Genomic DNA, 18347 nt, shown 5'->3' with positions numbered 1-18347 from the left:
TGTTTATGCAAATCAAAATGCCACTCTCACAGCTCCTTTTCCCCACTAAGTACCTGCAGCAGGGCATAAACCTCCTCAATTTCCTGTACATCATTTTAATACTATCTACTTATGTCATTTGGTGCAAAGCACCAAGCATCAGTCCTAAATTAAAAGTTATTTTAGCTTTTTTTCTTTCAACCTGTTTAAATGTTTCTCAATGATTTAAATGTTGATCTCTGGGGAGAAATGTAAATTGATCTTCTTGATCAGTGTTGTTTCAAGTAATCCGATTGTCTCCTATTCTGAGTGAATTTCAAGTGACTTCTGTTAGATAATTCAGACACCTAAAGTCTTTGTGAATATTCAAAAAAGGATAATGCAGGGAAGGCAGGAAGACCATAATATGAGCCACACATTTATTCATCTTTTTCCCAAATGAAGCTGGATAAAGAGAAGATTTAAAACCTACAAGGCAGCACTTTGGAATGCACTGGAGACTGTTTTCATGCATTGCTTCTTCTCCACTGGAGAAACTGCACAAAAAATTCAGTGAGAAAAGAACTGAATTTATTTGAGATCAGATAGTTCTGATTTCTCTTTGTGACAGTCATCCATGGATTTCCAAGCCATGCTGTCAGGGAGAGCTGTTACATCTCACCCTTCACAGAAACAGCTGCTGTCATGACAAACTCACCCTGGCTGCAAAACTCAGCAGATCCTCACTGTGTTCCTTCCCTGAGTGCAGAGTATTTAATTTATAAAAGAATTAGCACAGATTTATAACAGCAGCAAGAAAGAACCAAACTGAGCAACCTTTACAGGGGGTTCATATCCAACCACAGCATCAAGCCCTGAGGTACAAGGAACCTCTTTACCCTTCAGGGGCTGCTGGAGGCAGAATATGAATTTTTCCATTGCTCAGAAAAGCCTGTAAGTGATTTGAGATTCAATTATTTCTTTTTTAATCTGTAGCTATGTGATAAAATGAGCTCTGGAGTGTGTCAGACATGAAGAACTTGAAGCTGTGAGTCAAACGGCCCCAAATCTGGGATCCTAAGGCAAGTTTATCACCCACCTGGCACACCAGATATCCAGATAATTCCTATGAAAACACAGATCGCTGAGCACTGAGAGTTGATCTGACTGAGATAATTGAACTGATCTCAATTGTTTGCACTTCCCAAAAAGTTCTCCCACAGCTCTAATGGCAGAGAGTATCAAGAGAGCCCCAGGAGCAGGCAGGCATGACCTGCCTCAGGGCAGTTGCCATGGTATTGGCAGGGGACTGCAGAATTTTATTTCAGTGGAATAAATGCACACAGAACCTTTTAATCTTCCCTAATGCACTCTCCACACACCCTCCCACCTTCTATCTCCGGCTTCTCCTTTCTGTGATCATCATTTCTCAGCCAATAATTTCTTTTGTTCTTTTCTCCTACGCTCCACTGCCCCTTCTCATTCTGTGCATTCCCTCCCCCCTGCTCTAATTTTTTCCTCATTTCCCCACTGATTTCTGTGTCTCAGTGCACCAATACTGTCACCCTTGCACACTGAACTAAATGCCAAAATAGAAGCAACCAACAATTCAGCACCCTGTGCTTACTTTTACATCTGATATTCCACACAGTCCAGCAATGCTGGACCAGGAGTGCTCTCCTGGCGCCTATAAAATGTTTAAAGCAGTCATAATTCAAATGCACATTAGTTAGAAGATTAAAGACTGTAACCAGCTGCTTTTCATGTTAACCTTGTGCTGGCTATTGCAGCAAACAGCTGTCACAGTGGGAATGGTGAATTTAGTACTTGAGAGGGACAGTTCAGTGCAAAAAGCACAGAACCAAGGGGCACCTCAGAGTGGAGCAGAACTCAGATTTCCCTATTTATTATTATGGGCTTATTCAAAAGCTCTGCTAGAAAGAGTTTAATGAAAAGGGAGGGCAGGTTGCAAAGGGTAAGTCATAACACAATCTGTTTATTTGGAATTGCATGAATTATCATGAAGGGCTGTTTACTGATAATCCATAGAATCAATCATGGAATGGTTTGGCTTGGAAAGGATCTCAAAGCTCATCCCATTCCAGCCCCTGCCATGGGCAGGGACACCTTCCACTGTCCCAGGCTGCTCCAAGCCCCATCCAGCCTGGCCTTGGGCACTGCCAGGGATCCAGGGGCAGCCACAGCTGCTCTGGGCACCCTGTGCCAGGGCCTGCCCACCCTCCCAGGGAACAATTCCTTCCCAATATCCCATCTAAACCTCTTCTCCTTCAGTTTGAAGCCACTGCTCCTTGTTCCATCTCTACATGCCCTTGGACACTCCATAATGATGAAAAGAAAAGCAGTTTAAGCAATCCCAAACCAAAGATAAAAGACTGAGTGGCTAAGAACATCCTCATCCCCGTGTCCACCACTTCATGGCACTCCTCAGCTGAGATTACACACTAACAGCAAAAAACAGTCTGAAAATACCTTAGGAGAAAGCAGCTGAAGAGGAATGTACTTCTGGGGTGTCCTCTGAGAAGCACAAGAAAGAATAAGTACATTCTCTCCAGTGAAAAGGCAAATGCTGAAGGAAATTGCCAAGTTATTCTGGCATTACATAAGCTAATTCCAAAACCACCTTTTTGAACTGTATTAGCCTGTGCTATCCTTTAAAAGAGAGGCATTCATTTATAATCCAGATAGAATTTCAACCCCCAAATCTGAAAAACCCCTGAAAATTGGGTTTTTTAGAACAGCCAAAGTTCTAATAGCTTCTGTGTCTAAACACCCAAAACTATTCCATCTTAGAAACAGGGTAAAAATGAATTAACCGTGCTGAATCTTTTTACAAAGCAGAAAAATAAGACCCAATCTTTGAGGAGACACAGCTCATCAATCCCTACCTTGGCACAGAACTGCAGGAAGATGGATTAATTCAATGAACAGCACCAAGAAACACAAGGAGAATAAAAGAGGTAAAGGAGGCAAAGGAAACTGCAAAGACAAAAGGCCCTTGGTTTAAATTCCTTGGATCCATGAGTAAGTTGTGCATGACAGCTGTCAATAAGTGTGAGATACTCACTGGAAAGACAAGTCGTGTGGACTTCTGCCTTCTCCAGACAAGTCATGTGTAGACTTCTGCCTTCTCCAGGTGACAATGGCCAAATAATTGTGTATTTTTCATGTATTTCAGCAGGCTCCCACATCAGACAGGCAGGTGCTCAGCAGGAGCTGCTTCATCACCAATAAACTGTTGGGCTCAGCCTCAACACGAGCCTGTCAGTTCTTTTAACACAGATTTCTCAGCCCAGCGCCTGGCAGGAGCTTCCCACTGATCACACTCCAACCACTGCTCCCTGTGACTGACACAGGCAGGCAAAGCCTCAGGAAGCTCAGGACAACACCAGGAGTCACATGGAGCTGGACAACCACAGCACGGAAGAAACTCCTTAAAAATGTACACAACCACCAGCTCTGGAGGGGCTGGAATGCCTCAACTGCTTAGTGGCACTAAATTAAAATATTTAAATCATTGCTAATTAGGAGCTGCACTCTGGCCCAGGTTGGTGGCTGTGGAGAGCCAACCACTCTGAGTCCAACTGCAGCACAGATCAGGCTCATTATTCAGCAACAGCATCAGGCTCTCAATCAGAACAAAAACTCCTAAAAACGTGGATTAAATCCAGGAGAGGGGCCCAGGAACCAGAGCTCAGAACAGCACAGGGAGTGCTGGATTAATCTAATTACTCTGCTGATGCTTTTTGCTGGCATGCTCTTTAGCAAATACACAACAATGATAAAAGAATTGCCTCATGCTGCTACTTCAGAAGTTAATTAAGATTTGTTTGGTGGAACAAAAGACAAATCAGGGTTGGGGAAAGAATCAACATAATTTTCAGTGTTTCTGACAGCTAGAGTGAGTGTGTTTTAAAATAGATTAAATGTAATTATCCTTGTTATTTTTTCCTCTGTTGATGCTGAAAATGACACAAGATTATAAACTGTAGGACAACAAGCTAAGCATTGCTTTGGAGCAAAATGTTCTCTTTTTTTTAAAGCATGTAATAACCCACAGTTCTGCTTCACCATGATGTAGCCAAAGTGTGGAAGTACCACGTGAAAAGCAGATCAAGACTGAAAGAAGTGACAGACACATCCTTGTGTTCCAGGGTGGCCAGAGATTAACCCAAAATGGATTAAACAGTGCATCTCCTGGTTTGGAAGTGCACTAGCAAGTCTTTTGGTTTAGCTGGGACCCAGATTAGAATCATGGAATGGTTTGGCTTGGAAAGGAACTTAAAGTTCATCCAATTCCAAACCCTGCCATGGATAGGGACACCTTCCACTGTCCCAGGCTGCTCCAAGCCCCATCCAGCCCGGCCTTGGGCACTGCCAGGGATCCAGGGGCAGCCACAGCTGCTCTGGGCACCCTGTGCCAGGGCCTGCCCACCCTGCCAGGGAACAATTCCTTCCCAATATCCCATCCATCCCTGCCCTCTGGCAGTGGGAAGCTATTCCCTGTGTCCTGTCCCTCCATCCCTTGTCCCCAGTCTCTCTCCAGCTCCCCTGGAGCCACTTTGGGCACCGGAGGCTGCTCTAAATTTTCCCCAGAGCCTTCTCTTCTCCAGATGAAATTCTTCACCCTCTTTCAGTCCCCAAATCCTAGAGATTGAATTTGAGGACTGACATCTCATAATGACTTCAAATCCCAATTTGGACTCCAGCACTTCTGAATATTTGGCTGGAAGAGAGACACACACACACCCCTCTTCTCCTACCAAAGCAACAGCTTCTGCAGCAAAGCACTCGTGGCTGCCTGAATCACTGTACTCCTGCCCACAAAGAGATGGTCAGAGTCTCATCCTTTATATGTTCCAAGTATTTTTAGGTACAACTGATAGAAATGTGCAAAGCAAAACAACATCTTTTTGTCACCAGCTTTTATACTTTTTAATTCTGCACTAGGCTGAAGCATTGTTCCCTGCTTATCCTAGGCAACCACAAGCCAAACCATATGGGTAGGGTCCCAGGAGTCTCACACAAAGGAGAAAAAAGGAAAATAAAGTGTGCTCTCCATATTCTAGTCACGGCACAGCTGTGAATGACAAAAGCCTTTTTTTTTGTCTTATTATCTTTAAAAAAAATCCCCCAAAGAGCTGAGCACCAACTCATTAACAAAGTTCTGCACTTGAATTCATAAACACTTTCAGGTAGCTCAGTTCAAAGCATTTCTCCTCTGGCTATGAAGTCTCAGTGGCATTTGAAGTGAAGGGATAAATCAGATTTTAGACTTCAAGATTATGATTTAAGTGAAGACTTTTTTTGAGTGGGGGGCAAGGATATGGTGAAGAACTGGAACAGAGAGCTAGAAGTGACTTCAGATATGAGGTGAAAAAACCTGTACAGAGACAGTGCTTGTGAAAAGAGAGGCTTGATGGGAAACTGGTTCACTGGGATTAACAAGTTGCCAAGTGCCCACATCAGCTTTGAAAAGATATTTTATCCCTCAAGCAAATAATGCAGCAAAATATTGAGACTTCTCAACAGCATGGCTTTCCCTGTGTTCAAAAGGTGGTGGAGGTGGAATGAGGAAGCATTGATTAATAATGGGTTAATTGGCTGCACTAATGAGGCCACAGCTCGAGTGCTCTGTCCAGTTGTGGGCCCCTCACAACAGAAACAACACTGAGGGGCTGGACTGGGTCCAGGGCAGGGAACTGGGGAAGGGGCTGAAGCACTAGGAGAAGGGTCTGGAGAATTCCTGAGGGAGCTGGAGGGGCTCAGCCTGGAGAGAGGGAGGCTCGGGAGGAACCTTCTGGCTCTGCACAACTCCTGACAGGAGGGGGCAGCCAGGTGGGGGGGAGGCTCTGCTCCTAGGGAACAGGGGCAGGACAACAGGGAATGGCCTCAAGCTGTGCCAGGGGAGGTCCAGGTTGGACATCAGGAGGAATTTCCTCATGGAGAGGGTTGTTAAACACTGGAAGAGGCTGCCCAGGGAGTGGTAGAGTCCCCATTCTTGGGGAAAGCCTGGATGTGGCACTCAGGGCTCTGGGCTGGTGACAAGGTGGGATGGGTCCCAGGTGGGACTCGATGGTCTCAGAGGTCTTTTCCAACCCCATGCATGCTGTGATTCTGTAACTCCAGGTGTAGCACTCCCAGCAGCACAAAGATCCCAGGGGAGAGGGCTGACATGTTTTCAATGAAGAACAGAAGACAGAGTGGGTAATGACTGTGAGAAGGATGACAGTAAAACAAGAAGCTGCTGGAAGCTGAAGGAAAGCCAGCTGAAAGCATTGCAGTCCAGTAAACCCCAAAGAAAATTCTGGAACAAAAGAGGATACAGATGCAGATTATCCACAAGGAGAATCACACTGAACTGACATAACTCAGCAAGTCAAGAGAAGGCAGAATTCTGCCAAACAAGACTGAAGTCTATGAGGGGGAAGATCCCAGCACATCTGATCTCCTCACCGTTGTTCCTGGCTGTTTCCATTGAAACTTTGAGGAGGCTGAAGAGCCTTGTGCTGAGAAACCCTTATACATCAGCAGACAATAGAAGTAAACACATCCATTGCATGTAACAAAAGGAAGACCAGAAGTTCTGAAAACATTCTTATGAACAAAACCCAGTAGCTGAAAATGAGTCGGGGGGACAGAGACTTGCAAGAGCCATCACTGCACTGGTTTAACTTCATTAACTGAGCAAATGCAGCTGTGCTGTTGTGCTTGGCCAGGAGCAGCCACAGTCACTGGATTGTCCTTCACCTGCCAGTCACTCAATCAACTCCTGATGTGCTGCTTTGGAAAAGGGAATTAAAACATTTTCTGTGGATCTGCAGGCTGTGCAGTCCTGCTGAGCATTTCCAAAGTGTCCTACCTCAAACATCTCCTGCTCTGTCCGTCGATGATCATCCAGGAGCTGCTCCATGTAGGTCAGATTTCGGAACTTTTCTAGGTAAGTGCTGTACTGCTTCTGCAGCTGCTCCTCAATCTTCTCATACTCATCCATGAAAGCAGGGCTGGGGAGAGCAAGCACAGAGAACTCAGTGAAATCTGCCCAGAGAAGCTGTGGCTGCCCCATCCCTGCAAGAGCTCAAGGCCAGGTTTTATGTGGCTTGCAGCAACCTGGGACAGTGGAAGATGTCCCATGGCAGGGACTTTGAATGAGATGAGCTTTAAGGTGTCTTCCAACCCAAGCAATTCTGTGATTCTAGGAGTCTATAAATATTGCTCTGTATATACACAAATCTGAAATGCAATTTTGGTTTTGCAGCTGCCCTTCCATATCTGCTAAACCAAAAAACCTCTTGCATTTAAGGTTTCACACTGCTTCAGAGAATAAAAGCCCAAGACAAAGCCCCTCACTAAACAATCCTGGGAATTACACAAAGCAAAGAGATGGGTTTTGTGTACGACTCCCTTTTCCTTTCACACACAGACAAAGGCAGCATTTTGGCTCCCTTAGAAGGCAGTGTTAGATTATTTATCCTGCTGTTCCATAACTGCACAAAGTTAGCGTGTAGCGTGGCTGGCAAATCATCTACTTTGCTGGGGACTTACTTGCTACAAAAGTGTCCTGGGTCATTACAGGTTTAATTAGACAGTATGATGAAGTGATGATGTCATTGCACCTGAGAACTGACTGATGCACCCCAAAAACCACTGCTGCTTCTCAGAGCTTCACACCCACCCAATCCACATCCTGCAGAGTGCTGCTGATAAAACGGGGATGTGAATCCAGGTCATTCCTTCCATCACTCCCTTGTCTAATAGTTCCTCTTTTTTTAATATTAGGTTAGACTGCAGATTGTATAAATTTGCAAGTTAATTAAGGGTCAGAAATCAACCCAAACTGTGAACCTGAACACTCCAGTATCCAAAGGGGCTTACAAGGAGGGAGAGGGACTCATCATCAGGAACTGCAGTGATAGGACAAGGAGCAATGGATTCAGACTGAAGCAGAAGAGGTTTAGAGTGGATACTGGGAAGGAATTGTTCCCTGTGAGAGTGATGAGGCTCTGGCACAGGGTGCCCAGATCAGCTGTGTCTGCCCCTGGATCCCTGGAAGTGTCCAAGGCCAGGTTGGACAGGGCTTGGAGTAGCCTGGGACAGTGGGAGCTGTCCCTACCCATGGCAGGGGTGGGCCTGGATGGGCTTTAAGGCCCTTTCCCACCCAAACCAGTTGGGGATTCTGTGATTCTACAAATTTTCTGGCAGACTGTACCAATGCCCAGAGGATCTGATCCTAACAAGAGCTGCAGAAGGAATTTCTCAAATTGGTGGTGAACAGCAGAAGTCTCTGGGAACAGAGGGACTGTTTGCACCAGTTCCATCCTTTCTGTTCACACTCCTTCCTGCAGTAGATAATCAATTCATGATCTTTACCGAACACTCTGCAGAGTCTGCAGCCTCTTCTGGCTTCTTTCCAGTTCCAATTTTCGTTTTTCAATCTTGGCTTCCAAATTGGCTTCATCCAAAGCCACATTATTCAACATGTCTTTGGTCTTCTGGACTTCTTCCTGAAAGAGAAGGATGGTGAACCATGGCTGGCACTGGGATAATTACATTTATCTTTCAGATGCTGAACGTTGTTCTGGATAATCTCATCTGTGTTTACTCAAGTAGGCAATGGAAATTCAGAAGTTCTTTGTGGCCAGGATAATGAACTAACTGGACATTTACAAATGAAAAATACCTGATTTTTTTGCCGACATTCTTAAAGAAGGAAAAACCCCACAGCTGTAACTTTAGTTTTCCTTCTCACTGAAGAAGCAGTAGAAGGCAGGAAGAAGCCTATCTTTTGGCATCATTAAGGTCTTTTTGGATTTTATCTTAATGGAATCATTCAGGTCGTTTCCAACCTTAATGATTCCATAATTCTCTCTGAATAAACAGATGAGAAATGCGTTTGTTTCTTGGTACTATTTTAGGGAATTTTAAGCTTCCATAATTTTTCTTTTATCTTCAATATGCAAGTCAGTTTTATAAAGAACTTCCTGTATCTTCATCCTTTCCTAAATTTTGTTTTATCTTTTTTTTTCAAATTCTGGGAAGCATCTTGAACATTTCAACATGTGCTACAGGAACCAGGAGGGCAAGTGGGAATATTCCAGTTGATTCAAACGAGCTGAGTACATTCAGTGTGGTCAGGCTCAAGAAACCACGAGCATCTGTGGAGGGAGAGGGAGAGAGGGAAAGGGAGGATTCTACTGCTGGAATTGCAGCTGTGAGTGTTGGTGCTGCTCAGCTCCAACAGGTCATTCCATGAACTGGGCCAGGATTAATGAGCTGAGTGTGTGCCACTGCTGCTTGCCAGGAAGCCAGTCTCTCTCTCATGGAGAAGAAGAGTAAGAAGCTGGAGTAAGAAATGTACATTGACAACATTTAGGATTCACACAGGTTGTGAGCAGGAGCAAAACATAAGGGAAGATTGCCTGGAATCTCTCTTGGTTATTCATTGGCTGTTTAAACCTGCAACTCTACTCTTGTAATCAAACACTTGGACTGGATACAGTTTGCAGTGAAATAACTGACAGGAATCACTGGGAGTTAAATAACTCCCTCCTCACACAGTGCAGCTGAAGGCTCAGAAATTCAGGAACTCAGGCCCTGGAGCAAGGACAGTGCTGGCAAGTGCAGGACGGACAAGAAGTCCTTCACACCAAGCACCACAGGGATGCCCTGGCAGGATCCTCATTAGCACAGTGCCAGCTCCTCACTCAGCCCTTGGCCAGCTCAGCTGTCCTGCTTCCAGAGCCCAGCTTCCCAACTCCAGAGGCACCAGCACGACTGGAGTTACCTGTTGTAGATGTCGGTGCTTACCACAGTTACCCAGGTCCCTGCTTGCAGCCCTGGCTCTGCAGAGGTCACAGGGCTCACACAAGGTAGAGGGGGTAGATTTCTGTGCTGATTTGGGCAAATTTATCCCTCCTGTAGGGCTTTTGGGGTGAAGCTCCTAACACAGGCAAGGAATATGACTGCAATGTGTTTTCCCTCATGAGAGGGGCTAAGAGCAGCTCTTAGGTGCATCAACTGCAGCTGCAGGTGATGGCTTTGGCACTCTTTACCCCAGGCTGTTGATAAAAAGACCAAATTTCTTCTTGCAGCAGAAAAATTATAATTTTGCAATCAATTAAATGACATTTTGCTTACCAGAACGCTATTAATGGCAATTTTCATCACCTTCTCAGCCTCATTTATCTCCAAAGGTCTGCCAATAGATTCTGTCCTTGCTTCCTAGGAAATAAAATGAACCAATATATTTAAACACTGCACAAAAGAACTAATTTATGCAGAACTGAGGGTGATCAAGCAACAATGATAGGATCATCTGCATAATAAATGGGGTAGGATTTACTGTTTATTCACCAAGGCTGAGTTGATTTAGAGACCAGGAGATGATGAAAAAGTGAGTTGAGATTAGCAGGAGGGAGCAATCAAGGCATCTTTTCCAAATGAGGTGAGTGCTGTGTCTGACTGCAGCTATTCTTGAAGGCAGATTTTTGGCAACTGCTCTGGTTTTACATGTGGAGCAGGGCACAGAAGATTCCATCATCCGTACAACACAACCCAAGAAAACACCAGTGCAGGTAGAGGAGCACAGTGTCCCAAAAGTGTGGAGCTACAAGGACTACGAAGCCACCAAACTGTGCCAGGCAGGTGGACACTGAGCACTGACCCTGCCAGAGCTCCAGGAGCCTTTGGACAATGCTCCCAGGCACGGGCTGGGATTGTGGGGTGTCCTGTACTGACACTGAATGATTCCTGCGTTACCTTGATTTTTAAAAGTGTTGTTTTCTTTTATAGTTCTTTTGAAAGTGTTAAAGTTCTCATAAAACTTCTTTAGCCTTCTGATAGTGTTTTACATATTTGAGAGTCAGAGTTCTTACACAATTTCATGTGTAAATAGAATAGTTTACATATTTCTCTGTGGGTGGAGAGAAATGACTGATTGATCTTTAGTGTGGTTGGAGAGGTGGTAATTCCATCTTCCAATCCACAGTCACCTTTGGACTTCTATAAATACTAGATGTCTGAATAAAACTTCCTATTTTTCTCCTTTGAATTTACCAAGCTTCTGTGTACTCATTTCATGTCCAATAACAACAATCCCTGTGGGTCCTTCCCACCCAGGATATTCCATGATTCCATGTGCCTCCCATGCCCATGTGAAAACTGCAAGCTGCAGATGTAGGGGCATCTCTGCTTCTGATAACTGAGTGGGTCAGACTCCTCAAAAACCCCTCAGTGATCCTTGTTTAGATCCCAAAGGATTAAAAAAACCTCCCCTCTCAGCAGATTTGGGGACACACGGGCTTGGCTGTGCACTTGTCTAATTGATGCCTTAAATACTGACCTGGTCATTAGATAAAAACTTCTGATTACTTGCTTGGCACTGGAAGGGAAGAGAGGGAATTCTGCAGCTCCATGTCCCTAAAACAATCTTGCATTGGCAAAACACTTGGTTGACAGGTGGATAAAGATGGAGAAAGCATCTCTCTAGAAAATATCTGATTAAGAACCTAAAAATGTTTTGTACGCTTTGCCACAGGCTGTACCCAGCCCACTACAGGAGGAATTCTGGAAGCAGATCCAGTAACTTTGCTAAGATGCCATGCCAGACTCTCCAGATTGCACAGCTCAGCTCCAGCAGAGCCTGCTCCCTTCCCACCAGCTCCAGTGCAGGGAATTGCAGGTTGAACCCAACCTGGGAGCTCATCCAGCAAAGCCATGAAAGCAGCTTTTTGTGCTGAGCTTATTCCTCTGCTGGATCAGGTGTCTGAGCAATCCCAGCACACGCTGCACAAAGGCTCCTTCCCCTGGCACAAGAAAAGAAGGAGAACAAACATTCTGCTGGGGAGAGTGACAGCAGTTACAGCTGTTGGTGGCAGTGACTGCTCACATTGCCTGGAATGCTCGTGAACATCATTCTAGCCACACAGAAAAACAAACTCCAAAGCAGAAAGTTCATTTGGGCAGAAATAAGATACAAAATGTCTGTACAATACAAATTCCCAAATAATTCCACAGGTTTTTGGAGGAGGGTGGGGAAGAATAATGTAGCTCAGTTGTTATTCTGGGAACATTTAGCATTTCAGAAGCTCAGCAAAATCCCTGTTTATTTGTGAGGCCCTTGCCAGGCCCAGCCTGGTACACACACTGCCCTGCCAACTGCACTGGGCTCAGAGGGTCTGTGCCACACAGCCAACCCACTTCAAACAAAACAGCAGAGGAATGGGAATTACTGTCCTTTCCACTTGCAAAGAGGTCAAAGGAACAGCAAGGACTGCAGTCTGTAAGCATAAACAACTCCCTCACCAGCTCCCCTCCAGCAGCCTGCTGAAACACCCCAAAACATGCACAGGGCACTGCAGTGGGGCAGGGCAGGGAGCTGATGGGTTTGGAGAAACTTCTGAGGATCTGCCCTTTGAGGTGGAATAATTGATGCAAGTTTAATGTCTTTCCTTCTTCTGCCCTCCCTCTAACAGTCCTGAAGTTTCATGTACACACCACAGCCTTCCACAGAAATCCACCTCGTTTTCTACAACAAGGTTCAGTCCTACAGCCACACCTGCCTGGAAAAATCTGTCAGGGAAATGCAGAGCAGTGGCAATGCTGGAATTTGTATTTTCAGACTGTAGAATCAGGGTTAGTCTGGAAAAGGAGAAGTTCAGGGCAATTAACCCCTCACACCCCAACAGATGGAGAGGAGAATCCTCTGTACATACAGGTCATCCCTAAAACTCTGCCTTGAATGGGCAGAGTAACTTCACTGTTACAAGAGTGCCCTTAACCTAACTTTAACTCTCTGGAGTAGCAAGTCTAAGTGGAAAAGATATTAAATATTGTGGAAAAATAGTAATATATAGTGGAAATACAATGGAAACCTAAATATATGTTGAGTCTATCAAAACCACTGATATTTTTTTGTGGATGTCTCTAACAGCTTCCCTGGGTAACAGTCACTGGCCATCTCCTGTTACCCTATGAACACTCTCAGAGAGGCAAGTTTTATCCTGAATATCTCTTTTCAAGAAGGACCCTTTGCAAATGCACCCACCACTTATTGGGAATCTCTCCCCAGGAGCTTCATTCCCAGTTAACAATGAAGAGCCACTATTGCAAAACCCATTCTGCAAATATGCCCAGGGAAGCATTTTCAACTGGTAATGGATTTCCATTTCTATGGACCAGAAGCTGATAAAGCAGCTTCCAGTGTGCCTGATGCATGGAAAAATGGATGCATTCTTCCTCTAAACTGCAGGAAGGAACCAAGACAACTAATTAGGCATGACCAGCATGCAAGTCACTGATGATAAATGTGGTGTAATAACATGTTCTGGTGTGCTCAAGGTCTAGCAGACGTTTCTAAACACATTTTTTGTGGTAAGGAACAGAAATTAAAGCTTTTTTTCCTAGCACATTGGTCTTGTTGTGGCTGCCCCATCCCTGGAAGTGCCAAGGCCAGGCTGGATGGGGCTTGGAGCCACCTGGGATAGTGGAAGGTGTCCCTGCTCATGGCAGGGGTGGAATTTGGTGATCTTCAAGGTCCCTTCCAACCCCAAGCATTCCAAGATTCTTTTTCTGAGATTTTTACCACAGGTTAAATCTTCCTTTGTTTTCAAGGAGTTCTAAACCTGATGCACATAGAAGTTTGTTCTCTCCTCACTGCCACTTCAGTGAGGAGAGAACTGCCTGCCAGTCCAGGCAGCCCCACATCCCCTGCTCCCTGCAAATAGGGCCTTGGCAATTCCAGCTGTCCATGCAGGCCACAAAGCTCTCCTGTAGGAGTTTGTTACTCAGGGAGTTCACTCACCCATGCTAGGATCACATTTGGCCAATCCAGGGGATGGATGATTTGGCACTGTTATATCACAACAGGGAGGCTCATGAGGGACATGAATCCCTCTGAAGGAATCTGACCCTTCCCAACAGCCCATCTGCTGCCTCAAGACATTAAAGTCATGACAAATGACAATTTTGCTGCTTCCAAATTATGCTGCTTGATTTCCAGATCATCTCTGCAGTCTGCAAAGGGTGTCCACAAAGACACTGCCCTACTCAGCAATGCAGAGCCTCAATCCGTGCCCCAAACCCTCAGCTATCCCAGCATGTAAAACCCATGTCACAAGGAGGTGTGGGAGAGAGAAGCAAGTGGAAAATGTCATTTTTCAATGGATCAGAAAGAATCAGAAGTAACTTGCACGTGGTTCTGCTGAGGCAGGAAAGGGAACTTTAAAGCTTTCTGACAGGGATGAATTTACACTGCTCTGTTCCCTCCCTCACCCAGGTCCATCCATCTTCTGGCTCTGGAGTTGCTGCCTCTGATTCACCCTGAGCTGACAAACCACAGGATGTGCCTCCTGTGATCCTTCAGAATCCTCACCTTTCATTTACTCTGTGCAAGGTTTGAGGACTGACTGCATTGGTAAAGCTTGGATCAGTCCTCAGGACTACAGGGGGGGTCACTTCATGGCTCCTTGGCCAGGAGGTGGCCTGGACTGTCTCCTCCAGACTGTGGGAAGATGACAAGGAACTTCTTATTCCAAAGTAGAAGCTAAGCCTGTGAATGACAGTCCAAATACAATCAGCTAGAAATGGCCTTGCATGGGCATTGCTGGTTGGTTTACAAAGGAAAAAAGGGCAGGGTTGGAAGAGACCTGAAAGCTCACCTGATTCCAGCTCCCTGCCATGGGTAGGGTCACCTTCCACTGGACATAACTGGTCCCCAAAATGCCAGGAGAAATGTGCCAACCACTATTTTACAGCTGATGCCATTTCTTCAAGCTAAATACTCCTGGGAAGGTCATACAAAATGATTTCTGACTTTAAATACGTACACACAACTGCAGTTCTGGTTAAAGCTATCTAATATTGATTCAACACTGGATCACAGGTGCAAGGGTTAATTTTGGCTTCCCAATTTGCAATCAGCCCTCTTCCTCAAAGTGATAGGTTAGGCTTGGCTTAGAAGCAGGACTGTTTAAAAAAACTGTAGCAAACCAAGTAATTCTCCAGAGCTGTGGCAATTTCAAGTTACAAATTTCCAGTAGAAGTTCTTTGTGTGGCAGTTCTGTAACCAAAGCCCGGGAAATGAGAGAAATTAATTTATCAGCCTCCCTCAGGCAGTGGGAACAGAAGGAGCATTTGGCAGGCGGAAAAATGCTTCCAACATTCCCAATAAAATGATTTTTTGCAGTTAAGTTCCAAAGAGCAGGGAGTGATGCAGCCATCTCTGAGATCACATCTCCCTCTCCCCCCAGCAGCTGTGGTGGGAGGGGGAAGGAAGGGAGGAAGGGTCTTTAATCTAAAAGCTGGGAGTAAAGAGATCCAAGTGAAATGTCCTTAGTGGCAAGGCTTGGTGCTGAGCTAACACGGCCTCAGTTCCACAGCTGGGTCTAAATGCCTTTGGCTCTCTGAAGAGTTTAATTCCAGCCTTTCCCAGCTGAGCTGGTAACGAGATTCTCAGTGCCTCCCATCAGTTTGGGAACAAGCTGGTGCTGTGGGCATCCATAACAATAACAGTGCCCAGAATTTATCCTCCACAGAGTGGCAAACACTTCATGTGGCTGTTAAAAGCTTTAATCTACCAAATTCAGCAATTCCTTTATTTACAGGAGTGGACACAGGGAATAAACACTTTGTTCAAGGGCAAAGATGGGATAAGTGCCAAGAGGAGCATTAGAACACAAACCCATTGCATTGTCCATCTTCAGCACAAGTTAAAAGCCTTGAAAGTAAATATTACTTTCATTTTTCTTCAATTTTACAGGGCTTCCAGCTAATTAAGAGGTAAATAAAATGAAAACAAGCCTGTGAAGGTCAGAAATCTTTCTGCCTGCCAGCAGCACAGAGGCAGTTTTCTTTTGGAATTTCTTTTTGCTCCATTATCTTCCCATGTCAAATAAGTCAGCAAGTCTGAGCAGGGCAGCTTCCTGACAGGCTTCTGCTAGTGTGGCCCAAGACCTCTGGCAGAAGCAGAGTGGGAGGCACTCAAGAGTTATAAACAGCCAGGAATTTTTTCTTTTGGATTTCCATTGTAGGATAATTCAAGAGAACCCTTCCTCAACTGGGGACAACTGCCCTTGAAAGTCTCATTACTGCTTTATTTTGAGCTGAAGAATGATTTGGACCAGCTCATCACCCCTCCCTTCCCCCAGAGGTCAGTGTGGCCATATCCCCCACCTTGCCATGTCTTTAGGATACAGAGCACCACTGGTTTTTCCAGCATATTTTTCCATGTACAGAATGGCAGCTGTGCAGATCCCAGAAAAGGGAGTGCATAGGGAAGCAGTGCTGCATTTTGTCTGAGTGCTGACACGAATTCCCTTGCTACTTTTCTTGATTTGGGGTTTGACAGCCTTAATCAAAGACTGGTATTTTCAACAACTCCTTTTCTCCATTTATTTAGTACCGTGTAGGAACAGAGAAAGAAATTCAAACCATATCTCTCATCCCCATCTCAAATCCTAATCAACCCCACCTTCCCCATGCAAAAAACTCAATATGCCTGCTTATTCTTCCAGAGGTAACTGTAAATATTCTAAAAATTAAAGTCACATAGCAATGAAATGCAGAGAACGTGTCCCAGCAGGAAAGGAAACAATAAAGATGAAGATGTATTTCTCCATGCACGGAATTTGCATGAAATTGGCTTTTCATTTAGGGATCTCACTGTGTGGCACTAAGCTCATTCATCAGCTCCACTACACTCTACAAATCCCAGCTGCAATTCCTGTGCTCCAGGATTTGACCTGCAAGACTGGAAGCTGCAAATTACCTTCCAAATATAATGCTTAAATGTGTTTTTAAATAAAAATTCTGTGTCTCCAGCACTGCCTCAGGACACCAATAACCTGCACTGTGCTCATCCACAGCTGGGCTAGAAACAGCACAGCTTCCGCAGAATTCAGTAATTATATTTGGGATTTTCATCTGACAATCCAGCTTTGGGGGTTGTTTGGGATTTTTTCTCCCATGTAACAACATCGTAGTCTGAATTCAGCAAACCCTGTTAGTTTTGCTTCTTCCTCTATTGTTAATGAAAGATTCTTTTTCAGCATTACAGATTAACTTGGGAAGTAGTTTAAATATACAGAAGAACTGTATATTCAGTCAGGGAATAAGGTATTTGCAAAGGCTTCAGAAAGGCACAGAAGCACATTTCCAAGAAATCAGACCTCAACTCATCCCCAAAAATATGTACATACATTTACAGCACTCTCTACCTCCAATAAATCTATCAGAACCATTCCCCTAAATTATTCTCCAACTGAAATTTGTTTTCATTCAGAAAGTAATTTATTTTAAAAAGTGTTTCATGACTTGAAGTAATGAAATTTATCTAATGTATGAAGTTTTTCTACAGTTTCTATACAAATTAGGTATAAAAAGACTCCAACAAAGAAGGTAAAGGTTGTGGAGCAAATTAGAGTCGACATCTCCAAAAGAAATAATGAGTTTTACTTCACTTTACCCCAAAGATCTTTCCCCAAAAGCTGCTCAGACTATGAAAACAGATCGAGTCAACCCATTAGTGCCAAATGCTGGCATTTCCTTTATAGTTCCTGGAAAATGAAACCATCTTCACTTAGGATAGAAATAAGATTTATCATCAGTCTGTTGAAGCTGAGGTAGGAAGAGCTTTTATTTAAATATCTGGAAATTAACGGATTGGAAAAAGAAAGAGAAAATAGGTTCAGGGAACATAATCCTCCCATGTTTTCAAATTTCTTTAAACACTATGACAACTGATAGATTTTGGCACATGCAACAGGTTTCAGGAGATAAATGGAATAAAAAACTAAACCACACTGCTCCTCTGCCCTTCAACAGCACAAACCCTCTGGCAGTGCCACTTAGTGTGAACATTAACTAGCCAGACACTGCCAGAAGAAAATAACCAATGGAAATCAATAATCTGCACATTAAAAAGCAGTAAAAGATATCTCGGTTTAATGGCAACTCATTTGGTGTCTACCAGCAAAGCTCTACTCTCCACCCAAAGCCAAAATGAACTTCAATTCTTCCCCACCTGGGATGGGGTGGGAAGGGCAGGCAGAGGATGCCATGGCTGAGGTCTCCTGAGCACCTCCCTGTGAAGGATCCAGGGAGGATGTGGCAGATGAGGAAGGGCAATTCCTGACTGCCTTCAGCACTGACAAGAAGCCCAGACCCAAGAGTGATGGAAAAACCCAGCAGTGTTTGGCTCTAAGCCTCTCCTGGGATGGGCAAATTTCATACTTCAGGTGAAAGGCAGAGTTGGGGACTGATAATTAAAAATTACAAATTCCACTGCCAAACTGGTTCCTGCAACCTCCTGACTTCTAGCCTGAAACCTGTTTGCTTTGCTACACGCTCAAGTCTCAAGTTTGTTGCATGTACCA

General features: G+C 44.6%; 1 protein-coding gene across 2 annotated transcripts in view; it reads right to left on the bottom strand.

Moving 5' to 3' along the window:
- The window catches only part of CLUAP1 (clusterin associated protein 1), a 57404-nt gene that overhangs the window by 30169 nt on the left and 8888 nt on the right, over window positions 1-18347 (bottom strand). For both annotated transcript variants that reach the window (XM_068206518.1, XM_068206519.1), the window contains exons 6-8: window positions 10114-10197; window positions 8347-8480; window positions 6839-6980 (exon numbers count right to left, since the gene is read on the bottom strand). In XM_068206518.1, the coding sequence (XP_068062619.1) occupies window positions 6839-6980; window positions 8347-8480; window positions 10114-10197 (360 nt within the window). The remainder of the gene's footprint in view (window positions 1-6838; window positions 6981-8346; window positions 8481-10113; window positions 10198-18347) is intronic.

Source organism: Anomalospiza imberbis, chromosome 16 (assembly GCF_031753505.1).
Source record: "Anomalospiza imberbis isolate Cuckoo-Finch-1a 21T00152 chromosome 16, ASM3175350v1, whole genome shotgun sequence".
NCBI classification, from domain to species: domain Eukaryota; kingdom Metazoa; phylum Chordata; class Aves; order Passeriformes; family Viduidae; genus Anomalospiza; species Anomalospiza imberbis.
The sequence above is the reverse complement of the archived record's forward strand: the minus strand, read 5'-3'. Positions and strand labels throughout refer to the sequence as shown.